This window comes from Astyanax mexicanus, chromosome 3 (assembly GCF_023375975.1).
Source record: "Astyanax mexicanus isolate ESR-SI-001 chromosome 3, AstMex3_surface, whole genome shotgun sequence".
Lineage (NCBI taxonomy): Eukaryota > Metazoa > Chordata > Actinopteri > Characiformes > Acestrorhamphidae > Astyanax > Astyanax mexicanus.
Window position 1 is genome coordinate 44,149,200 of NC_064410.1, and position 22,602 is coordinate 44,171,801.

At 39.3% G+C, this 22,602-nt stretch overlaps 1 protein-coding gene across 3 annotated transcripts in view; it reads left to right on the plus strand.

Annotated features, from left to right (window-relative positions):
- znf704 (zinc finger protein 704) overlaps window positions 1-22,602 on the plus strand; it is a 39,298-nt gene that overhangs the window by 6,439 nt on the left and 10,257 nt on the right. For all 3 annotated transcript variants that reach the window (XM_007249313.4, XM_007249311.4, XM_007249312.4), the window contains exons 3-8: window positions 16,171-16,274; window positions 17,295-17,536; window positions 19,213-19,313; window positions 20,415-20,679; window positions 21,600-21,710; window positions 22,294-22,391. In XM_007249313.4, coding sequence (XP_007249375.3) covers window positions 16,171-16,274; window positions 17,295-17,536; window positions 19,213-19,313; window positions 20,415-20,679; window positions 21,600-21,710; window positions 22,294-22,391 — 921 coding nt within the window. The remainder of the gene's footprint in view (window positions 1-16,170; window positions 16,275-17,294; window positions 17,537-19,212; window positions 19,314-20,414; window positions 20,680-21,599; window positions 21,711-22,293; window positions 22,392-22,602) is intronic.

The following is a 22,602-nucleotide window of genomic DNA, read 5'->3' on the forward strand; positions in this document are numbered from 1 at the left end:
TCCCACAGTGTACACAAACAGACAAGCAAATCACATCCACACTCAATGCAGTAGGCCTCACACACATATATGCTATATCCTGTCCAGTGAGTTTTGGCATGTCAGTGTATGCAGTCATTATACTGTATTTTCTAATTCTGTTTTTGCATCCATTGTTCACTTGCCTGTTTTATTTGGTTTGCTCAATGTTTTCCAATATGTATGTAATTTACCATTGCATACATATTGCCCATTCTCCCAGTTTTTACTCCATTGAGGAACCGGAATTTACCGGTAAGGATCTGAATTTGTTTAGACAGCAGAAATGTGTAAAATATGTGTGCAGAAGCTGTTGGAGTCCGTCAGACATGGTTTTGGATGAATTACAGCACCATATCCAAACTGTAATTTCCCACATGGGTTATTGTGGCTTTCGTCTGGCAGGAAGCATCAGACAAACACAGATTGAGTAATGGTACTGTGGTGTGTTTTTCTCTTGTGTTTCTCTTTTAAAATTTCTCTCGGTTTCTGAAGAGGTAGAACTACTAGAGGGCATAATAATATGGTCATCCAAAACCCCAAGCATGTTTTTTTGTTGTTGTTGTTGTTGTTGGTGTGTGTGTGTGTGTGTGTGTGTGTGTTCGTTCTCACATATATCTCAGAAAAGCCTTTGAGGTTTTAGTGATTTGTGTGAAATAACACACCTTAAATTTACAAATGGTGACAGTCCCACAAGGGACTAAAGTATTAGATTTAAGTGTAGGTTTGTCTTGTCTGATCTAAGGAGCAATCTCAGGAGCGGATGACACAATGTTACCTTGAAACCATGATCTAATGCTTTAAAACTACCACTATTACTACCTACGATACAATTTAGACAGCATAAAATTACAATGCTGGGGGCCGAGACCCTGGAAGAACTTTACTGTGAGGAATTTAAGTGCACTTTGGTCTCTCAGATTGTAATTAAAAAGAATAGACCACACACCCTTGAGCTTGGCGATGCATTCCAGTTTGTAGTAGCCTAGATACAAATGCGTTTTAAACTCAGTGGGTTACAGTGTGTAGCCACTTGGGGTGTGTTCAGTTACTGTAAACTGAATAAGAATGTGCGCCAGTGGATGGCTGAAGGCCTGCTAAAGTGGGAGGAGGTAGAGATGCACATTTCACACACTTGTCAGCTGTTTTGTTTCCATTACTTTGCAGAGTAGCTTTGGTCATCATATTTGTTTACACTAATTCAGCATAATCATTCTGACAGCTCTTACAAAAAGAAATCAATACACTGTGATGACTGACCTATTTTCCATTTCACTGCCCCCCTACAGAATCATTTTCTAAAAAAATTTTTTCAATTGCTGTGTCTTAGAATATGGTCACAGCTGAGGTTTACTGTTCCTGTGTGCAAGAGTGCAGTGACTTTGTGTGTTAATCTGCATCTGCAGATACCCCTAGTCCTGGAACAGATGTGGGCCGTTTCTAATCTTTTAATGTCTGTGTATTTTCCCCAAAGCAGGAAATGGCCAATTGTAACAAGAGCTGGCAATCTGACTTGTACCATTCCTGCTCTGAAATTTTGACAAATAGCTTTTAGACAACTAATTGCAACTTGAGGAAGTGAGGCATGGTTAGGGGAAGTACCGAAAATGCTCTGCTTGTTATTGAGAAGTAAGAACAGCAGCATGCACTCTGCAAGTTCAAGGCCTCACTAAATGCCTTTCGTTTTTCATATAAATAATATTAATCCACACATTTATTAGTTTTACTAATTAATCTAACCCACTGGATACGTTCTATGCGTTTTATTATATTTTTAGGTTAGGCTAACTTAAAACATGGACCTGTGCAACAACTAGTAATTGCTTGGCACTGTTCCAAAGCATGGCTCATAGAGCACTTTATCAGATGTACTGGAAGCTTTTTCCCTTCCCCAAAAAACCCTTATTGAGCCTAATGTTTAGCAGCACCATGGTGAGCTCAGGAAATGAATGAAACCAAAACACCAGGTTTCATACGACCTTTCAGACCAGCATATGGCCTGTAATAATGGTGATGGCTTTATTCCTCTCCTCTCTTTTAAAACTGGGTTTATCATTTTTCCTTTTCTTTTGCTCTCTTTTGGCACAGTAGTGGGCATACAGTGTTAAAGTAGAACATGAATTGAACAGTGAAATAGGAGGCTCCAATTGAACAGTGTGGTTTCTCAGAAGAGCAGCTCAGTGTCTGCCAAAGAAAATTATTTCCCTCCGAAATGGAACTGTGCTTGGAGCACAACTTTAGGGACCATGTGATTAGCATCTGAAAAGCACCCCTTTTTTCCCAAAGCCTGGAGTTCTTAGAATCTGGACATGTTCCATCTCACTCAAAACAAACTTCTCTCAGCAGCCTACTAGTCTCGGGCCTCCTATCAGATTGGGCACAGTGTTTTTTTTTTGTTTTGTTTTTTTTTTCTGAATTGTACCAAGATTGAAATATTTTTGAAATTCATATCAGCTTGCCTCAATAAGCAACCAGCTGCTAAAAATACATACAGATTATGTAAAATGTAAGCAGAGTTTAAGGATTGTTTTGTTAAATATGCTTGTAGGCGACTTGCTTTGATTGATATAAAGTACTTTTCATTCAAGAAACACAACATTTTCAAAAATATGTACATTTTCAATATTTTAACCAAGGCATGCTGCAAGTTTTCCAGTTTCTCTGTTGTGTAAAAATAATTGCTAATCACTTAAATTAAGTAGTCTAAAAAAATTTTTGATTGAGTGTTGTCTTATTCTTACGGAAAAGTAATTCAAGGTTAGCTTTGGGAGAACACAATACTTTGGGGGTATTGTCTTATAAAAGTTGTTAGCATGTTTATTTATTTATTTATTTATTTTTTTACACAAATCTAAATCTGATTATGATGTGCAGTGCATAAATGTTTTTTTTATTCTGCTGCTGATGACCAGTGTTATTGTATATTTCCCATTTTATATTTCAGGGTGAAGAGAAGGGACGTAAAACTCTGTACTTCCTCACTAGGAAATCCACTACCAGTGCATAAATGTTTTTTTTATTCTGTGTTTGATCCAGTCACTTTGACAAACAGACAAATATGATGTCATCCAGACATGACTTCTTATTGTCAGTAAGCCATCTACACGTCACTAATAAGATTAGGTTATTCTGAGCACACAGGCAGAGGTTGTGGCCCATCAGCAGCAGTTTCAGCACATTACATTCTGTTTGTAATTGCATTTGTTAAATGTGCATTATGTTCATCAAGATAATAATGATGCTTCAGTGTTCTGTCAAAAACATACAGTTAAGAATGTTTCCCATTGTAAATATTTAACTTCAAATCATTTTGCTATGCTAGATGGATTCACCTTGCCAGGACAGCAGTGACCAGTTTGAACTCTGGTTAATTGCACAGACAGGCTTTCCTGACGTCTAGTTTCTCAAGTGTGTCCCATTAAAACAGAACCTACATAACATTTTCATAGTTTCTAATTAGACCTATCAATTCTGACAGTGTAGTTGGTGCCACAAATTATTGATCTCTCAAGCTGACAGTCCTTATTAATTAAAATGGAGATGTACTAATGATGGCTGTCATAATTGTCCTTAGTTTAATTTGGATGGCTCTCAAAATTTTTTATCATGGTATAGCAGGATGGAAATAGAGAAGCCCCCAAAAATGAGACATTGTGAAATGCAGGGAAGAGAAGGAGGGGGCATGAATACAGTCCCCCCCTTGGAGATTCTCAGTATCCGTGAAGTTTTGAAGTTATGAAGCTTTATATGGAGTACACATAATACCAGAACAGTATTATGTGTTTATTGTTAAGCCAACAAACAGCAGCACAGATGTCTGAGCCCTGGGCATCCTCTTGGCAGACACGAACCTGTTTTTATACAGAAAAGGACAAACTCTTAAATAAATTGAAGATGACCAGTGTTATTGTATATTTCCCATTTTATATTTCAGGGTGAAGAGAAGGGACGTAAAACTCTGTACTTCCTCACTAGGAAATCCACTACGTATTTGCTAAGGAGTGCAAAGCCTTTGTTTAACTGAGGATCATCAAGCTGGTTGGGTAGAGTAACTATAATGATATTGAAAGAGATCAGTGCTCCACTCTAATAATTAATGTGCTAAATATGCTCTGCTTGTTGTTGGACACTGCACATTTATAATGTGTATTTGTGCCTCAGGAAATCAGTTATGCTGCTCCGGGATTCAGTCATGCTGCTTTATTGCCAGATCTGTTATGTTTCATTGTACATACACTGTCAGTGGTATTACCACTTTTGAAGATTTTTATCATAGCTAGCCTAGGCTAACGGAACTGTCCTTGAGCACGGACCGTTGTGTGCACTTCATAATCCGATTACTCTAGATCATCAGTTTGTGTGAAATTAGATATTAAAATCACAGACGAACTCTGGGTTTAACAAGTTAGGCAATATTATATGTTTGGCTTTACAACCAGGAAATAAACTCACAGAATAAGATATGACTTAAACAGGTAAAAATATGGTACCACCATGGTCTGTTTTCATACATACAATACTTAGTCTATGTGAGAAATATGATTAGGGAGGAAAAATTCATTTCCTATTGTCTTTTTTTCTTATCCAGATATTTTTAAGCCCTTATTTCAATCTAAAAAATCTAAGTATGCTGTTTTGTAAACACTTATTGTTGCTTAACCCTTCACATTTATTGCTATCCCTGCAACACACACAAATCAAGCTAATCAGTTAAATAACAAGTCCTTAAAGAGGTTCCATTTGTGTGTTGAACGAGAAAGACCACTAAAATGTGCAGGACAGGATGCCTTCAAAACCCGTATTGAGGAACTGCTCTAACCTAGCTTCTAGATTGCCATTAAATTTAGCATAGCAGCCAGTCAGCAGCCACTCAGCTTGTCCTCTACTTTTGTCTCCTCCATATCTTGCTTGTGTTGCATCACCATGCAGATGTGTTTCCTGTGCATAGCTGAAATGTCAGTGATAGAAACTGCTTATCTTGTGTGTCGAAATCATTTCTCTCTTGCTTGAGGTCAAGCATGTTTTTGCCACATTTCCTCTGTTATTTTTCTGTGGATGCAGTTTTCTTAAACTTTTCAAACACGTTTTACAAGTTGTAGTTTGTATAAAAATCTTTAAAACCTTTAAACCTTTAACCATTAAAACCTAAAATATTTAAAAACCAATTACTCCAGTGCGTTGTTAAGAAACAGAAATTCACAATCACTGCAAATCTCTTGCAGCAGAGATCTTTGTCAGTTAAACAGATTGCATTATTATCAGTGAAGCTTCTCTATGAGCCAAGGGAAGTGTTTACAATATATTGTATTGGGACACCAGCTCATACTTTATTTCTTCCAAAATCAAGGGTAAATACAATACCCTGCTTTGTTGGAGTTTCTGCTTTGTTTTATATTTTAGAACATGTGTGAGGATTTAATTGCATTCAGAGATGAGAGATTGGGATGATCACCACCAAATCTTATTCCCAATTTACAACTCATTCCAAAGTAGTGGATCAACCACCAGAAAGTTAGATAACACAATTATATTCCTCTATGGCTTTTTGGTAATAAATATACATTTGCTGTCAAGAGTTCAGTTCTATTGGCTCCACTTATCTCCAGAGACCAGACAAGCTGTTTGCGTATTGCACATCTATGTCAGCATTCAGTAAGAGTGTAATCAATGAATGGGTGTACACACAACTGAAAGTTGTCATGGTGCCTGAGGTTTCCAGAGTTGGCAGTGACTAGCATAGGGTATGTGTATTATGCTCTGAGGAGTAGAGTGCCTTTGTTTAACTTTCTATTTATCCATTTTACTCATGCAAGGAAGACAGAAATCAGGGAGCTGTGGGAAATTAGCTTCAGAAATTGCTGAGCACAGTTCATTCAGTATTACACATGCAGTGCTGTGTTATGGCCAGTTAAAAAAGACTGATCCTGCCCGCCTTTTTAAAATTAGACATACAATTGGCCAAAGTACTGTATATCGCATATTGTATCGTAGTACCTAATTAAAGGATCCATGTGGAAAAGGGGAATGAACAATGTTTGAATGTGTATGTTTGTAGACTTGCCAGTTTGAATCCTGGATCATGTGTTCCACAGACAAAGTCAGAGAGAGCACAATTGTCCATGCTTTCCCTGGGTGAATAGATGGGTCTGAGTGCTCTAACAACTGAGCCACTACTGCCCAAAAGTTAGCATGATCATTCAGAAGTAAAGAACTAAAGCTTTGCAATACATATTCAGTTCAACACAAACATTTTTGTTTATTTCTTGAACAGAATTCATTTTAAATTGCAGAAATAACATATGTTACAAAGATTCATATTGAGACTCCTGTCTTTAGTAAATGATTGTGTTGTCATTGTGACTAATCTGAGCAGAATGTGAGACTTCATTTAGATTTATGCTAAAACCTCTGGAGGAGGTATGCGATTATTAAGCTCTTTATCTCAGACGACACATTATCTAAGCTTGAACTCGAGATATTAAGGAGATCTTCTTTTTAATGTTTTTCCCTCTTGGCTGCATTTTAGTTCTGGCAGATTTTTTTAGTTACATTACTTTTGAGTTGCTTTATTTATTTATTTATGTATTTATTTATTACAATATAATTATTTGATAGTGTTACTGAATGTTTGAAACTGTTAAACTAAATAAAACATTTATTTTATTGAGTAGTATATTCTGAAAAATAATATTATATATATTTTTTTTACACATTGGCAAAATTATAATTTTTGCAAACATTCCCTTAAGTGTCACAATATTACTTTAAGGCCATATTGCCACCACTGGTCCTTACCCATTTGCTCCCAGCTGCGGGTCTCCTCTGCAAGAGGCAGGGAATGAAAGGCTAAAGACTCATTTAGGCACAAGTCAAACTGCTTTTTTATCCCTGCTGAGCAGCTTGTATTATCACACTTCTGCTGATCCTCTGTTTTTTTTAAGCCTGAGAGCAGCTTCAGAGTGGAAATGCTCAGTGCGGTGAAGCTTCTTTTCTGCTGGCTTTTTCTTTGGTGGTGACAGCTGGTACAGTCTCCCCTCTACCCCCCTTTAGGGGACGTATGGGACACCTTGTGTTTTGCTTCTCCACAGAATGTGTAGTCTTCTCTGAGCTGCCTGTAGCTGGAGCTCCTCGCTGAAGTAAACAATAGAGCAGTCACGTGAGCAGCAGCAGCATTTTGTGGAGGGGGTGGCTCTCATACACACAGTGAACTTTGCTCTGCTTGGAAGGAGTGCAGTGCAGCGTGCATTCTGCCAGACCCGCAGAGTTGCCTCCCCTCTCTGTGGAGGGCAGTTGTGTGCCTATTGATGGCGCATGTTTGAAGGAATGGTAAGGAAATGGCTTACAGCTTTGGCATTACAAAAAGGCATGTGACAAGAAATACAGCTCAATCACTGACTGGATCCACTTTTTTGTTCTTTTTAACCTGTTGTTTTTATTTTGCGTCATGCATTCTGCTATGGTACTCTGGTGATTACGTGCCTGACAGCTGTGTTGACATCTCACTGTCACCCTTGTGTAGTTGTGTTTTCTTTTTCTCTCTGCATACATACACGTCATAGCTAATTCCCATGGCTATTTCTTTGTGTGTGCCAAAAGCCCTTTAACAGAATTTATGTATACAAAGTAATCACTCTGTACAGACAAACAACAGGGTCTTCATTCCTCTACTCTGCTTAAGAATTATGTGCAGTGAGGAAGACGAGCCAGGTGATTGGTGGTTATGCTGTTTCAAAAATGAGGGTGAGTGTCCTGTTCCTTGCCTCCCCCATTCAGGTCAGTATCTGTGTCGTAGATGTGGACAAGCCACTATGGCCATCAAAACAACGCTTGTGCCAGTGCTTGGAGACAATGAAAGCTCCAGACCATCCCTCCCTCTCGCTCTCTCTGTCGCTCCCTCTATCTACCTACTAACCTCACACTCTCTTCCTCTCACGCACACTCTCTCTTCAGCAGGGTAGATCCCCTTACTCCCCCTCCTTTCTCTCTCTCTCTCTCTCTCTCTTTTTTTTCGCTCGGTCTTCCTCTCTCCCTTTGTCTCCCGGCTCACGTTTTTCTGCTCTGCAGGAAAACCGTTAGTCTTCCCCTGTGCAGGGCATTGTGCACCACCGTGTCTCCCAATCGCATTTACATAAGGATGCTGAGGAAGAACACAGCCTACTGGCTGCACCTTGACCAGCACATCTGCTACTGATTACCATCTGTGCAGACTTGCAAGCCATCAGTTGACAAGTTGTTGTTGTGTACCTGGTTGATTATGTGGTGCGTTGGCTTTGCTTTGACTCATGTCATTCACTTTCCTTTAGATGGAAGATGCAAGAACAAGTGATGTAAATGACATAATTTACTGGGATTATGATATTTATTGTGACCTATCATAAGGATAAGTGTTGTCTCTGCCCCACACAAACACACACACATTAATTTGGCGTTCTCATTCACATGGAACACATCGGGTCCAGCAAAAACCTCAAGCAACTGCAGTAGATAAATCTCAGGGTTGTGCTGTTATTGCCTGTACTTAGTCTTAGAGGGGGAGGAGTAGGTTCCTCTAACGATGGCAAATGAATCATATGTTGATGTCCACTGGATGGAAACAGAGTTGCTTTGTGGTTCTAATCACAGGCAACTCTTCACCCCTAGCGGTCCTCCTGCCATCTTTACTGTGCCCTGAAGGCCTCTTTGTGTAGGGTGTGTGAAGCATTAAGCCCGGCAGAGCTCAGCATAACATCCTTTGCAGGCTATATAACCTGCTTGTGCTCTCATCTTGTGTAGTACCAGTTCAGGTGACACAATCTTTTCCAGGATCTATAAGAAACTTACAAAGATGCAAATATGTTGCGTTTGAAGGAAACCCTAATATCTTATACCCTCCATCAGCTCTGTCTGTTGAAGGTCAAATATGTTTTATGAGGCTTTTTCTCCCCCCAAATTGCAGTGGGGAGTGCACCTCCCGATCTCTCTCCATCACAGATATGACTCTCTTGGGGCTTTAAAGTAAGACTGTTGGGGGATGGGGGGCACATGGAGCCGGAGAGATGGTGAGTGTTTTAGAACCAACGTTTGGTGGCAGAGAGGTCAGGACAACAGCCTTGGAAGATCACAGAGTAGATAGAGATAGATGTTCATGCCAATCAGCATGTAGAAAAAATCAGGTCATGTCGTCTACATCACATGCTCACAGCCCTTGCTTAGTTTGTGTAAAAAAAAAAAAAAGTTGCAAAAACAAACCCCCTCTGTTGTGAGTCCATCAGGCAGTGTGTGGCGCTAGGTCGGTATCATTATGTGTGGAGGGCTTCAGCGACAGAGATGGTGGGGGCACTGGGAGTGCTGGAGCAGAAGTGGAGCTGTGGAGCTCGTAATGACTCGTTCAGCTGCTGCCTTTGTTCACATCAGCGTCTCACTCTCTCTCTCTCATTGCCCCTCTTCTTATCTCTGTTTTCTCCTTAGAAGAAAAAGGGGAAGCAGTGTAAATTGCTTTACCACAGTTTTCCCACTGCTCATTTAGCTGGACAGAAGCATCCATTGTCTCTGGATCCATCATAGAGGCAGCTGTCCTGAGTCGAATTCAGAGCCAGCTTTGTTTCCAATGTTCAGGTACTTAGCCAAGTGCTGGTCATGCCACACTAGTGTGAAAATGGTATTTTAAGGCCGTAGCACACTAGACGTGCCGTGCAGTGATGTGCCTCCCTCTGAAAATTCCAAAACATTGTTTTTTACATAGATACACACATTGGCGTTAACACCATGTAACAGTGCACAACAGTCTCAAGGGCTCACGTCACTTTTACGGCAGGCTGTATTTTTTTCATAATTACATTCAGTTAAAACCAAGATGAACAAGATGAAGGTATGTATGTTTTTTAGGGCTGGAGTGACTCGTCAACGTAATGACCTTCATCAGTTATGGAATTACACTGATGTGTGTAATGTGTAATGTGCCTTTCTGAATTGTAAATATGGCTAAAAATAGTCTTAAGAAGTCCACCACTTTGCAGAATTGGAATCCTTTATCTAGTAGTGTAGAGTAGTAGCATAAAAGTATGCGGTTTGGACACTTAAAGTCCAAGATAAAGGGTTGCTATGACATAAAACAAAGCTTGCTTGTTAACACTGAGGTATTTCATGTTGCAAAATATTTAATAACAAGTGAAAAAATAAAATAATTAAAGAAAATATTGAACTATTATGAGACTATTTTTATGGTGAAATTATTGAAGTAGCGAAAAGCACACACAAAATCCTTAGAGTAATTGATCAATTAGGCGTTCAAATAATCAGCAATAATGAAACTGAAACTAAGATTAAAAGAGTAAACCATTAAATAATCTTTAGGTGCACCCCTAATGTGTTTAACCAAATATCAGTAGAACAAATTGTGTAACAAAATATGTATACCCCTATTTTGATACAGCTATACAGATATTTTCTTTTGTTCTCTTACAACAAATTTCACTGTGAGAAATCCAGTTTGGTGCGGGGCTCATGAAGCACAAGCCTTCTCTGGACATCTGTTTTATGTGGCTCTACAAACCTCCCTGATTCTGATTATGCTTGGCTCCCTTACATCAAGAGAAAAATGATCAGGAGTGTCACAACACATGAGGAGAATAAGGCAGAAAGCAAAAACAGCATGGGGTGGGGGCAGAGCTATAAATAGAGGACAGGCAGACGGCGTAAAATCTGCACTGTATTTTGACTGCCTGCAGATTAGAAAGTAAACAATGGTATCAAATTGTAAAGCAAAATCCTGGTTTAACTTCAGGCCCTCCCTTAGGCTGCACCGCCGCTTCCACTGGCATGGTATATCCTACTAGGGGAGTTACTCTCTCTGTCTGTATATGTGTGCATTTGAGAAGGAGGCTGTCCTTGGCTTGACACCAGCCAGTGAGATTGCTGGGCTGCTTTGAGCTTTCCTGTAACGACCGACAGTAACCCCGGGGCCCCTGGCTCAGCGTGGGCTCGTGCAGCCTTTCTCCGTCAGCATGTGTGAGGGGGAAGCCTCCCAGCCAGGCAGTGACCAGTGCAGTACAGGGAGGGAGGGGAGAGACAGGGAGGGATGGGGAGCGCTAAGCGTGGCACCAAGAACAAAGAACAGGCGTGTGTTTACACTCTCTGTGCAGACATCCAATGGAAGGTCTGCAGTATTAGAAGTTATTTAATTTTCTATGTTAATTTAAAAAATGTGGAATGCATTAATCTTTGTTTTAACCAGACTTGATAGAGGGGATATTGTGAGACTCACATGTTTTCTGATTTATTATTCTCCCATGGAGCTGTTTGTTAGTCCAGATTTAATCTGGAATAATGTTACCTCATCACTTAGTAAGAAGTGACAATCATGTCATTACAACATTAAATGCAGTGGCTTTTATAATCTGCTGTACATTTAGCTAATACACAATAACATACTAACAAAAAAGTATTCTGTTCCTCATTGTCAACTTGTGAGCACAGTATTTTCTGGTTGACTGGATGACAGTCCAGCAGGTCGTCCTGTGAGACAGAAATTAGGCTTTGTGATTTATTTATTTATTTATTTAGTTCTTCAAAGCTAGGTTTTGGTTATCTGCTGTAAACTAGAGATAGGTTGTCAGTATTTTTGGGGCCTATAATGATCAACTTTAAGCATGATCTGCCAACCCCCTAAAACGATCAGTGTTGGATCTTAATGCCACATTAACATTAAGTTAGCTGTGAATTTTATTCTTTCAGAACCCTAAACTGCTTGCTGGAGAAGCAACAGTGCCTATGGTCATGGGTAAAATATGGAGCCAAGCTGTGTGTGGTTATTCTGCGGTGAGGAAGCTTTTTACTTTACTAGGACTTAATCTTCTAATCAAACACATGTATCCACATGAAAGATACAATATAATGTGACAGTAATACATAGTAAACAAAAACCTCCTCTCTATGCAGTAATGTCCTGCGGCATTTGAAGCAGTACGTCTGATGCATGGTGGAGAAAAAAAACATATCAATAGTTCCTTCAGTCTGGAATATATTTGATGGTAGGGGAGTAGGCAAATGTAAATATATCAAAGTATTGCTATATTATGTTTTGCAATTCTTTGTGGATTTTTCAAAAACACTTGATTTTTAAGGATTAATTTGCAGGTAAGTTTAGTGTTAGACAATGGTAAATTTTGTGTTGTATCTAAACCCCGCCCACTACACGGCAGCATTGTACTGTATCTTCAGATCTGCAATATATTGCCTTGCCTAAAGTATCAGAATATGTTGGGATATATTGAATCAAAAGTTCTTGTCAGTACGTAGCCCTGTTGGATTGTAGTTTATGGAACATGTATTGGTATGCTGAAATATTTCTAGTAATTGACTTTCTGGACCTTTGCAAACATATCCACTTATCTGCTTGTATGAGGCCATAAATTAATGTACATCTTGCCTTGGTAAGCGACCTGTAATTAGTGTATACCTGTCAGAAATGATAGATTCTTGCATGTTTACCAGAAATTAACATTTATATCAGTTTGTCCTTCATGCATATTTGCTCTGTGTAACATATAGTTATTTGAATGTGGATGACTGTATCATTACCTGTTATAAGAGAGTAAAGGCGCTTGAGGCGGGAGGCTGGAGATGTCTGATTTATTATCCATTATTCAGTAGGAAATGAGCATCATAGCCCAGTGACTGTAATAAATGATGGACTGCCTAGTCGAAGCTGGCTTCAAAGCTTTCCTCTTCCTCCTGCTTTCTGATTTTTCTCTGCGCTCTAAACAGCGCAGGGGAGGAGAGGTGGGTGTGGGTAGGATGGTGTGGTTGGGTTTTTAGGGGATTTCTCGTATGCCTGTTGAATTGCTTCGTTATTTTTGAGGTATGAGTGTTCAGTGATGCCAAGACACAATCAAAACATGAGTCTGTATGAAGGCCAAGCATAGTATGCTTTGGGAAGCTGAAGTGAAGAATTTATTTGTAGAGACTTCTAAATGATATAGAGTAAACTCAATCAAGTAAACTTAAGCTACTGTCAGAGATGAACATTTTAATAAGTGCTTATTTTAAGGCTAGATGTAATTTTTAAAATTTTGATTATTTTGAATGATCCAATGTCGATGCAAAGGAACATGAGATCAGTCTTTAAAATTAACTTGTTTTGGGCAAAATTTAAATTAATTCTTCATATAAGCACTAGGTGTGTGATGAGATGCTCATCTCATGAGACAAAACGAAACCTGATGTTAGGTTAAAGAGAACAAGACAGGATTTGAACAATATATAACTTCTTGTTAAGCTGAGTATACAATTGAAAATATTTTATTTAACAAACTCACAAAATATCAAAACTGCAGCTGAATTATTAAATATTTTGTAAATAATCATCTTGTAATTGATGTTAATCAATTTTTACTATGATTATGAATTACATATGATTTATCATATGCAGTAAAATGTGCAAGTGCAAGTCCTGCAGCTGGTTTTACCAACAACCCAACAACTTTTTTCCTGTATGAAATTACATGAGTCTTTTCAGACCTTAGAACTATTGACATCACCACCCACCCACCCCAGTGATGACTCTATATTTAACTGGCAATCCCCATTGAGGCTTCAATACAGACCTGGCAACCTGACCATATCTAAACTTTGTGCCTCTGTGTGTGACTAATAATCTGGGAATACAAGGATTACTTGTACAATTACAAAATTCTTCTTATGAATAACTTTTCATATCCAAACATAAATGGTTGTTGTAACGTATCCATAAATTAATCAATATTGAATTAAATCTGTAGATTTGTTGGTAATGCAACAGGTGATGGGTGAATGATTTAGGGAAGATGCCTAAGGAGAAATTCAGAGCACAGAACACGGTAACACAATTGTTGTTGTTATTTCCCTGCTGGAATCAGTGTAGTGTTTGTAACTGAAGCCATCTCGTTTGCACTGTGGCACTGCGACTGTGGGACTCTCAAAGGGACACTTACAGACAAAGGCCCAGATGTCTGTGCAGGCAGCACTGCTCGGGTAGGGGGATTGCATTTCAGCAGCCGCCAGCACAGCCATTTGTCTTTAGAGTTTGGACAGGCAAAAAAGTTGACACATCTGTCCAGCGATCTGCAGCAGATGTCAGCAACCCGTCTCCCTCTTGCTGGTGGCCATCTCACCCCTTAACCCCCACTCTAGAACTCCCTCCATGTTTAACCTGCTGCAAATGAGGGTGGCCCTGGGCTAGATTACAGCACCGGCATACAATCTCAAAACAGGATAATTTATACTCAGGCTTCAGTTTACCCATGGGTTGTTATTTTAGTTTTGGTATGAGCACCTTCTGTACCGTGATAAGAAAACTTGGCTTAAAATGAAAGGGTAGATATTAGGCCTTGTTGTGTGGGAGAAACCTATGAATATTACATGGTCCTTTGATATATGAACTCAGAATTCAAACTTATTGCAGAAGTATTTGATTTGGCAGCACAGTACTTATGTTCTGACTTGTTTGTTAGAACCTCTATAGTAATTTCAGTATAGATGTATATTCAATACATTTCAAAGTATTATTGCCCATTTTGAAATGCATCAAATTGTTGATTTGGCTAGTTTTTTTTTTCTGCTATATCTTTATAATTTCTTCCTCCACTTGAATTAATATGTCCCGACAGAATATTGAATATTCTTAAATACAACACTTGGAATTCACTTTATATCTTAATAATTGTCTGATTACTTTTGAACCTGTGTAAAAAGGTAAATTAACGTAAAATGCCTGTTATACTTAAAGGTCAATGCAATATTTTTTGTTCTACCACCTGTGTTATAATAGAAAGTTAACAATGCAGTTACATTGTGATGGAAGGAGAGAAAATTACAAAACCTGTTTATTATCCTAAGGATTAATATTTAAGAATAACTAAGGCTTTGTGATTAATTAGCTATTAATCACAAAGCCTTAGTTATTCTTAAATATTAATCCTTAGTCATCTCAAATCTTAAATAGCTGCCCTTGTTGAATTTACAGTTAGAAAAATGGAAACGTTATCTTATGTTTTTTCTGTGTAGAGCCATAATGCTCTATAGTAGGCATGCTAATTGGCACTCAGTACAACTGTGCATTTTAAAAACATTTAGATAATTTACACTTTAACTAAAAGTGAAACATTTGCCAGGAGACAAAATGTCATCTTTAACAGGATAAACATTCCACTTTATAACTGCCGTGACATAAGTATGGATCTATGTCACTAATATAACTTGATAGGGTCACTAATGATGTGATTTGGTGCTTTAAAGTCTGCCTGTGGAAAGTAATATATCACATGACAGATATTCAGGTTCTAATGTGGATTGTTGAAATTTACAATATTCCACTAGCACAAGGGGATTAAGGCTGTTAATTAGACGCTGCTTAGCGGTGTCTCTGTGGCATTATCTCAAGGCTGTGTCATGCTGCACTGCCTTATTGAGCCTTTCCAAGGTGACCAGGAAGTAAGTGTGAGCGAGGGGTCCTGCGAAAGTGCTACTGGAGAAGAGAGATGCTGTGATTTACATGACAGGTGTAATGACATCATTTTCATCACGCATGGGACATAAATTAGACTTCTTCAATGAAGGTTCAGGAACTTGTTTGCCAGCCCAGGGAATGGGGCCTGCATCCCCTTTGTGCTGGGATTGTGTTATATGCTGGTGTTGGCAGGACTGCTCAGGTGTTCCCATGAGGATCTGTGTTTGTGAGAGTTGTCAGATAAAGAGATTGATTATACTCTTCACACATCAATACATTCAGTCTCCTTCCTTCGATAATAATAAACAATACAAAAGTGTGCAGTTTTACTGGCACAAACCATCTCAAGTCGCTGTTCTTTGTTCTGATTTGATTTTCACATAACCTAGCACACAACCTAAAACATGTCCTGTTAAAAAAGTGGTTACCTCAAAGATATCCTCATTTGTCATCATAATAGCTTAGAGAAATGTTTTGGTACTAGGACACTATGAAGTCACATCATCTGTCAGTGCAAATGTTCTATTTCTGTCCATCATTCTAATGCTGGCCTTTCAGAAGAGTCTAGGATGAAGAGTGAAGCCATTAGCATGAAATTGTAGAGCCCCCCTGGTGGAGAGGGTTTCCATTATGAATAAAGGGTCCAGTGATACATGGTGCAGTAAGGTTTTCTTTCTTTATTTTGACAGGAAATCAGAGGAGGAGGTGGACATGGACAAAGTGACTGCTGCCATGGTGCTGACGAGTCTGTCCACCAGTCCTCTGGTGCGGAGTCCTCCAGTCAAAGTTAGCGGTAAGAGCATTGCACTAGTGTGAACTCTGCTCATGTATTCAGTCTTCTCTAGAGAGTCATCTCCAACAGCAGCAGCAGCACGTGATTTTTGCTCAGCAGTTTCCTGTTTTTTTGCGATCACATTGCCTTGACACTGCAGTGCACTGATGCAGATCCCTTTTGTGATTTAGCTGCTATGGTTATGATTAGATGACATTCTTCTATCCTTTAAAGTAGACTTTCCTTTTAATTATATCTTTTGGTTATGCAAAGATCAAAGTTGCATAATAGTAACTAGCAAAGAAGAGATTACACATAACTAGGAATTTAGCCCACATGTAAAATATTTCTAAGTATGAATATGATAATTTATATTTTGCGTTATCAACTATAATTTTAACAATATTTATCCTTTCCTGCATTTCAGGACTGCAGCATATTCTAAGAAAAGTGTAATGTTTCTCTTCTTTTTCACTACATTTAAAATGTTTTGGCAACAAGCATACAAAGCAATTGAGTGTTTCAGGTGTTATTCTGTCTCATTCTTCTAGCAAAAACATTTTTTTTAGTCTTAAAGTGTGAATCAGTGTGGGATTGTCACAATCAAAAGTTTTTTTTTTTTTTTTTTTTACATTTTCAACATATTTTACATTGGGGACAGAGCAGGTCTGCAGGCAGGCCAGTCGAGCACTTGTTTTCACTTTATACACAGCTTTTTTTTCTTATTAAAAATGTATGGGCATACCTGGAGCTATCATATTGAAGGCAGCATATGTACTGGCATTTGACATGCACCCTTGCCCTTTACTCACTGAAATAAATTAATTATATTATGCACTGTACAGCTTTTGTATGAAATCATTTTTACAATCATCGATCAACATCACATTATACACTAAACTTCCCGTTGCAGCTTTTTTTGTTACATTTTTCAAACTGTCTCAACTTCTTTCTTCTAATTTGGGCATTTATGCTTTCCTTATTTTTACTGTATACCTGCAAAAATTGTACTTTTAAGCATACCTTTTCTGTCTTTTCCAGAGGGTCTGAATGGGTCATGGAAGGATGGTGGCTTTACCCCATCCAGTTACAGTAGCAGTGGATACTGGAGTTGGAGCGCTCCAAGTGATCAGTCCAACCCTTCCACACCGTCCCCCCCGTTGTCAGCCGACAGTTTCAAACCCTTCCGCATGCCCAGTCTGAACGGGCCTCCAGATGATGCTCTAGATGAGCAGGACGGGAGCAGCCTGCTGTTTGATGAGCCCATTCCCCGCAAGCGCAAGGTGAGCAAGTGTCTCCAAATCGACTCCTATATGATTTAACATCACTCCCTGCACTGAAAGAGATAACAGTATGCATGACTATAAACAGCTCAGAGGTGGCCAGCCATCCTACTGCCTGTCACCTGACCCTCATCTGAAAACATTGAAATGCTAATAGAATTTTGCACGAGACAAAATCCATTTTGATGCAGTCACTTTTCTGATCGTGTTTGTTATGAAGGATGTGTGTGTGTGTGTGTGTGTGTGTGTTTGTGTTTTCTTTGTGCAAAATGCTCCCTATTTTCTCAGTTCAGTGTATAATGTAGTGAATATGAAAGCTGATTCTTTCAGTCTTATAACTCCATGTTAATGTAGACAAGATGGTGAAAAATTGTTGGCAGCACAATGTCACATCCTCCGTTTTCTGACTTCTAATGCCATTGTTGTCTGGACTGTGCTCATTATGTGAGTGGTTTAGAGGCTGAACCTGAATGATTTGGGATGTAGTGCAATGTGACAGGCTGCTCCCACACATATGGAGATGTTTTCTTCGATAGCTCGGTGAAAAAGTCGCTCACTCGTCCTTTTCCTGTGCTCTCGTCTCCTTTATCTCCCTGTTTGGCACAGTGACAACACGCTGATCCCAGTTTCTGTCATCCTTCCCTCATTTATGGGAATGAATGCCGCTGTTATCTCCAGTACTGTCCCTCCTACCTTATCTTAGTGCGGGATTCCACCACAGCAGCATTGCTGGTATTTGTCATCTCCTTGCTGCTATTATCACTGCACCCACAGTCATCTGTCCTGCTTAATTACAGTAGAGCCACAGATAGAACTGCCTGGCCTTGAAATAAATGATTTTAATACTCTCTCTGGAAAACATTAAAAAGCAGTTGGACTTTCATCCAGATCAATAAAATCTCCAGTGTCAGTGAAAGAACATCAGTGTGACATAATTTTGAATGAATGCTGATCCTAAATATGTAATATTATAATGAAATTATAATGAAAATCAATAGAAAAATGGCTAAATGTACAAATGTTAAAATTTTAAAGTGTGGTCTTTCATGGTAACAACTGGTGAAGCTAATGATATTTGCTCAGTTACCCTCACCAGTTGTATGCAGTGCTCTTTTCTACAGAGGAGTTTTTGGCTGGTAATTAGATGCTGATTGCTGGTTGTGAGTGCAGTGTCCAGGGATAAGGAACGAGGAAAGAGCCGCTTTGTGTGCCGGACTAGGGCAACAACCTTCTCTTGGAAATTAAATTAGCGAATCGACAAGGTAAACAGGCAACTGCATGGCGCCCATCATAATAGCATATGGCCAGGGACTGAGGCATTTAGACACGTTATATTGCCTTTCAACTTAAAAACAATTGCTGTGCGGAAACAATTGCTCTATCAAAGAGAATGCTGTAATTAGCCTGGACAGACTGTGGAAAAATGGCATGTCTCTATAGTGTCACTCTCACTAGCCACCAATTACCAGCTCTCCAGATTCAGACAAGGAGCAGTCTGCGGGTGTCTGCCGCTCCCCCTAGTCTCTGGATGGCTAATGGAGGAAGAGTGAGATAAAGCGGCCTTTTCTTCTCAGTCCTCAGTGTCAGGTCTTTGTTAATCTGTGAGTGTGGAGGACAGGAACTCTGTAGCAGAAAGATGGATTAGTGGTCTCACTCTGTGCCTCTGCCTTTTACAGAACTCCATGAAGGTGATGTTCAAGTGTCTGTGGAAGAACTGCGGCAAGGTGCTGAGCACGGCAGCGGGGATCCAGAGGCACATTCGAACTGTGCATCTGGGGTAAGACAGTCAGAATGATTTAATAGCAATAGAAACAATAGTACACCACATCTGAACCCCAGAATAAGGCAAACAGTGCAGCATTTTAATTTGCAGTAGATATATTATGCTGACTGTCACTAACACCAGCATCACACGCATACAGTGTCAGAGCTGAGAGACATCACACTTGACTTGGCAACGTTTGAGAAAGACTGCAAGTGCATAATGGCTTTATTTGCAGTAATTCAGCAGTAACAGTCCAAGCATAAGCCCCAACAAAATCTTAATTCTTTTTACAATTTGTATTATTTTTTATTCTGTTAATTTTTCCCCATTGTGTGTATTTACTGTCCCCTTAAAAGCATTCTGCGGAGTGTGTAATTATTTGACTCCACCTTATCCAATCTACGACATGAAAACAACAAGAAGGATAATTAATTAAAACTGAGCCAACTAAGGAGCTTGTACAAAAAGATAATGTGTCCATTGTTTAATAAAACAATTCAATTTTAAACCATAACAGGGTTAAAATGTTTAGTTACTCATGATACTGATTTGAAGTCATGTTGCCCAGCACAACTCATGGTACAAGGTCAAATGAATTACATTTACTGTCTCAGTGGGTAGAGCAGTGTGACAGCACTGGACTCCTGATGTTTTTTTGGTAGACCAAAGAAAATCTAAATCCAACTGTGTTTCTATTTTTTTTAATTAAACTAGATATGCTCTAAAACCAGGTGTTAGAACTCTAATCCCAGAGTGTTGGCACACTGCATAGTTTAGTGTTTCTGCTTGGTTGCACCTGATTAAGCTGCTCAGATAATTACAGAACCCTTCATGATTAGTTCAGGGACAACACTACAATTTGCTGTGCTAAATATTTTTTTTTCATAGTTTAATCAAATGCACCGCTTCAGACATATTGAGAGCCCTTTTGATTGTATCTGCATATAGTTTAGTATGAGCTCACTTGTAAATGTTCGTTAAACTGACAGTAATTACCATATAATTAATGAGGAAAAGTGGTGTTGTGGTCATAAAAATAATTAGAGAAGTGCAATCAGGGAATTATCATTGCAATAAGATAATGTTATAACTTTTCTTTATTCTCCTCCCCAGTCGCAACTGTGACTCTGAGTGCAGCGACGGTGAGGAAGATTTCTACTACACTGAGATTAAGCTGAACACAGACTCAGTGGCTGACGGCCTGAGCAGTCTGTCCCCAGTTTCTCCATCTGTGCAGTCCCCTTCACCAGCCACAGACCAGAAACGGGCCGACACATCCAACACCACCAATGGGGTCAAAAGTGAAAACAGTTCCACTCCCCTCAGTCGCTCAGCCCCTAGCGCACTTTACCTAGTGCACGCTGACCACGCCTATCAGGTATGGCCCACAAATTGCATTCAGTCATGTCAAATCATACTTGATTAAAACATGTTGGGGAAAACTACTAGATTGTAGTATTTTTGAACACTGCGGGCATGCATGTATCAATGTAGCAATCAGTAGCAATGCCATAAAATAATGAAAAATATTGAAAAAATGTTAATTGGTTATTTATTGGTTGTGAAGATAGCAGGGGAATTAAGAGTTAATAATTAGTCAAACATTGTGTTCGATGCTTTATATTCCTAATGTGCTAGGTGCACACTACCTTGTTTTCTTTCCAGGACAGGATTTAGTATTGTGTCGCATTAAAATTGTTAAAGAGCACTGCAATGACTTGTGGTATATGCATGTAGGTCCTTCTGCATTGAATGTGGATGTGATTTGTGTGTTGGCGTAGACAAGTTTATCACAGGTCAAGATCATTACCACCCACTGCGCTATTTACTGTGCTCAGGAATGCATTTTATGATGTACTTTCAGTATTCTCTGTGGTTAAAGGAATGTTAAATACCTGCATAACTTTGCAAATGGAATGTCCCATTCATCTTGGACCCACTATCTCGCTCAAACTCTTAATTCTTATGAACCTTGTATCTTCAAAATGACATTACTGGAAAAGAAAAAAAAAATCCCTTTTTGACTGTCAGTTCAAGTTGATGTAAAAATAATTTATTTCAGAAATGGTAAAAATGGAGATACAATAAGATACAACAAATGCTGAGACTTAGGTTTGGGAGATATGGCCCTAAAATAAATCACAATATTTCAGGGTATTTTTGTGATAATGATATTTAAAAATATGGCACAGAACAGATTGCAGGTAAACATCTGTGCAAAGGTCCTCATCATCTCTGCAAGACAGTACTCACCTCTTGTCAAATACATCCTGTGTGACATCTGATTTTCCTCCACAGGCCACAGCTCCAGTCACCATTCCCGCCACAACCTCTACAGGCTTCACCCCATGCAGCAACAGCTTCAGCATCTCCTGGCAGTCACCACCTGTCACCTTCACTGGCACTCCAGTGAGTAAACAGACACGCCCACACTCACTGCTTTCAGCGCTGCTGTCTTTCCAGCTGCCTTTCGAATCTGGGCCTTGTATATTCACCTAGTGCACCACACAGTGTGCACAGTCACCTAAAGACTAAGCTTGGTAGGCTCAGCATAGATGCTCAGTACAGCTATATTTAATCACACACAGACCTGTCACTTTCACTTGCTCCTCTGTAAGTGAGCGATGGGCAGACCACAGCTTGCATAGTTAAATAACGGCATGTGTACTCACTCAGCCACAAACATAGCTACATTGTAAAATACACCAATAACTACACAGGGGAGGTATTATTTGGGTAGTGTGTCATTCTCAACACTGCAGTGACACTGACACGGTGGTAGTGTGTTAGTGCGTGTTGGTACAGGCTAACTTGGTACACCAGTACATGCTGCAGCAGGCCGAATATTTCAGCGTTTAACTTTGCTCTCTTGGCTTTACACACTTGTTAATGTCTATGTCAACGTTAGTTAATTATTTTACTGACCTACATTTTGATTTTCCCATACAATGTTGTGCTTTACATGTTATAAATGAGCTATGATCTGTTACAGGCCTCTCCTACTCACAGTCGGACACAAGGATTCAGTGAGCAGCGCTCTCACACCATAGCAGTGCTCTCATCTCCTCCACGAGCCACAGGCTCACTCAGGTACTGCCCTCTGTCCTAGAACACACCTGTACTCTCTCAAAACCCACAAATTTTAGAGTTTATTTTTAGACTTCACACTTCACCAGCTGATGTGTGTCACTAAATGATATAATAGAAATAGACATGAAAGGCACTGTGTTTTTGTAGTGTTTGCTCTAGAGTCATTAAGTTGACAATGGTTTTCAGTACTGTTGTTTGTGTGGTTATATTC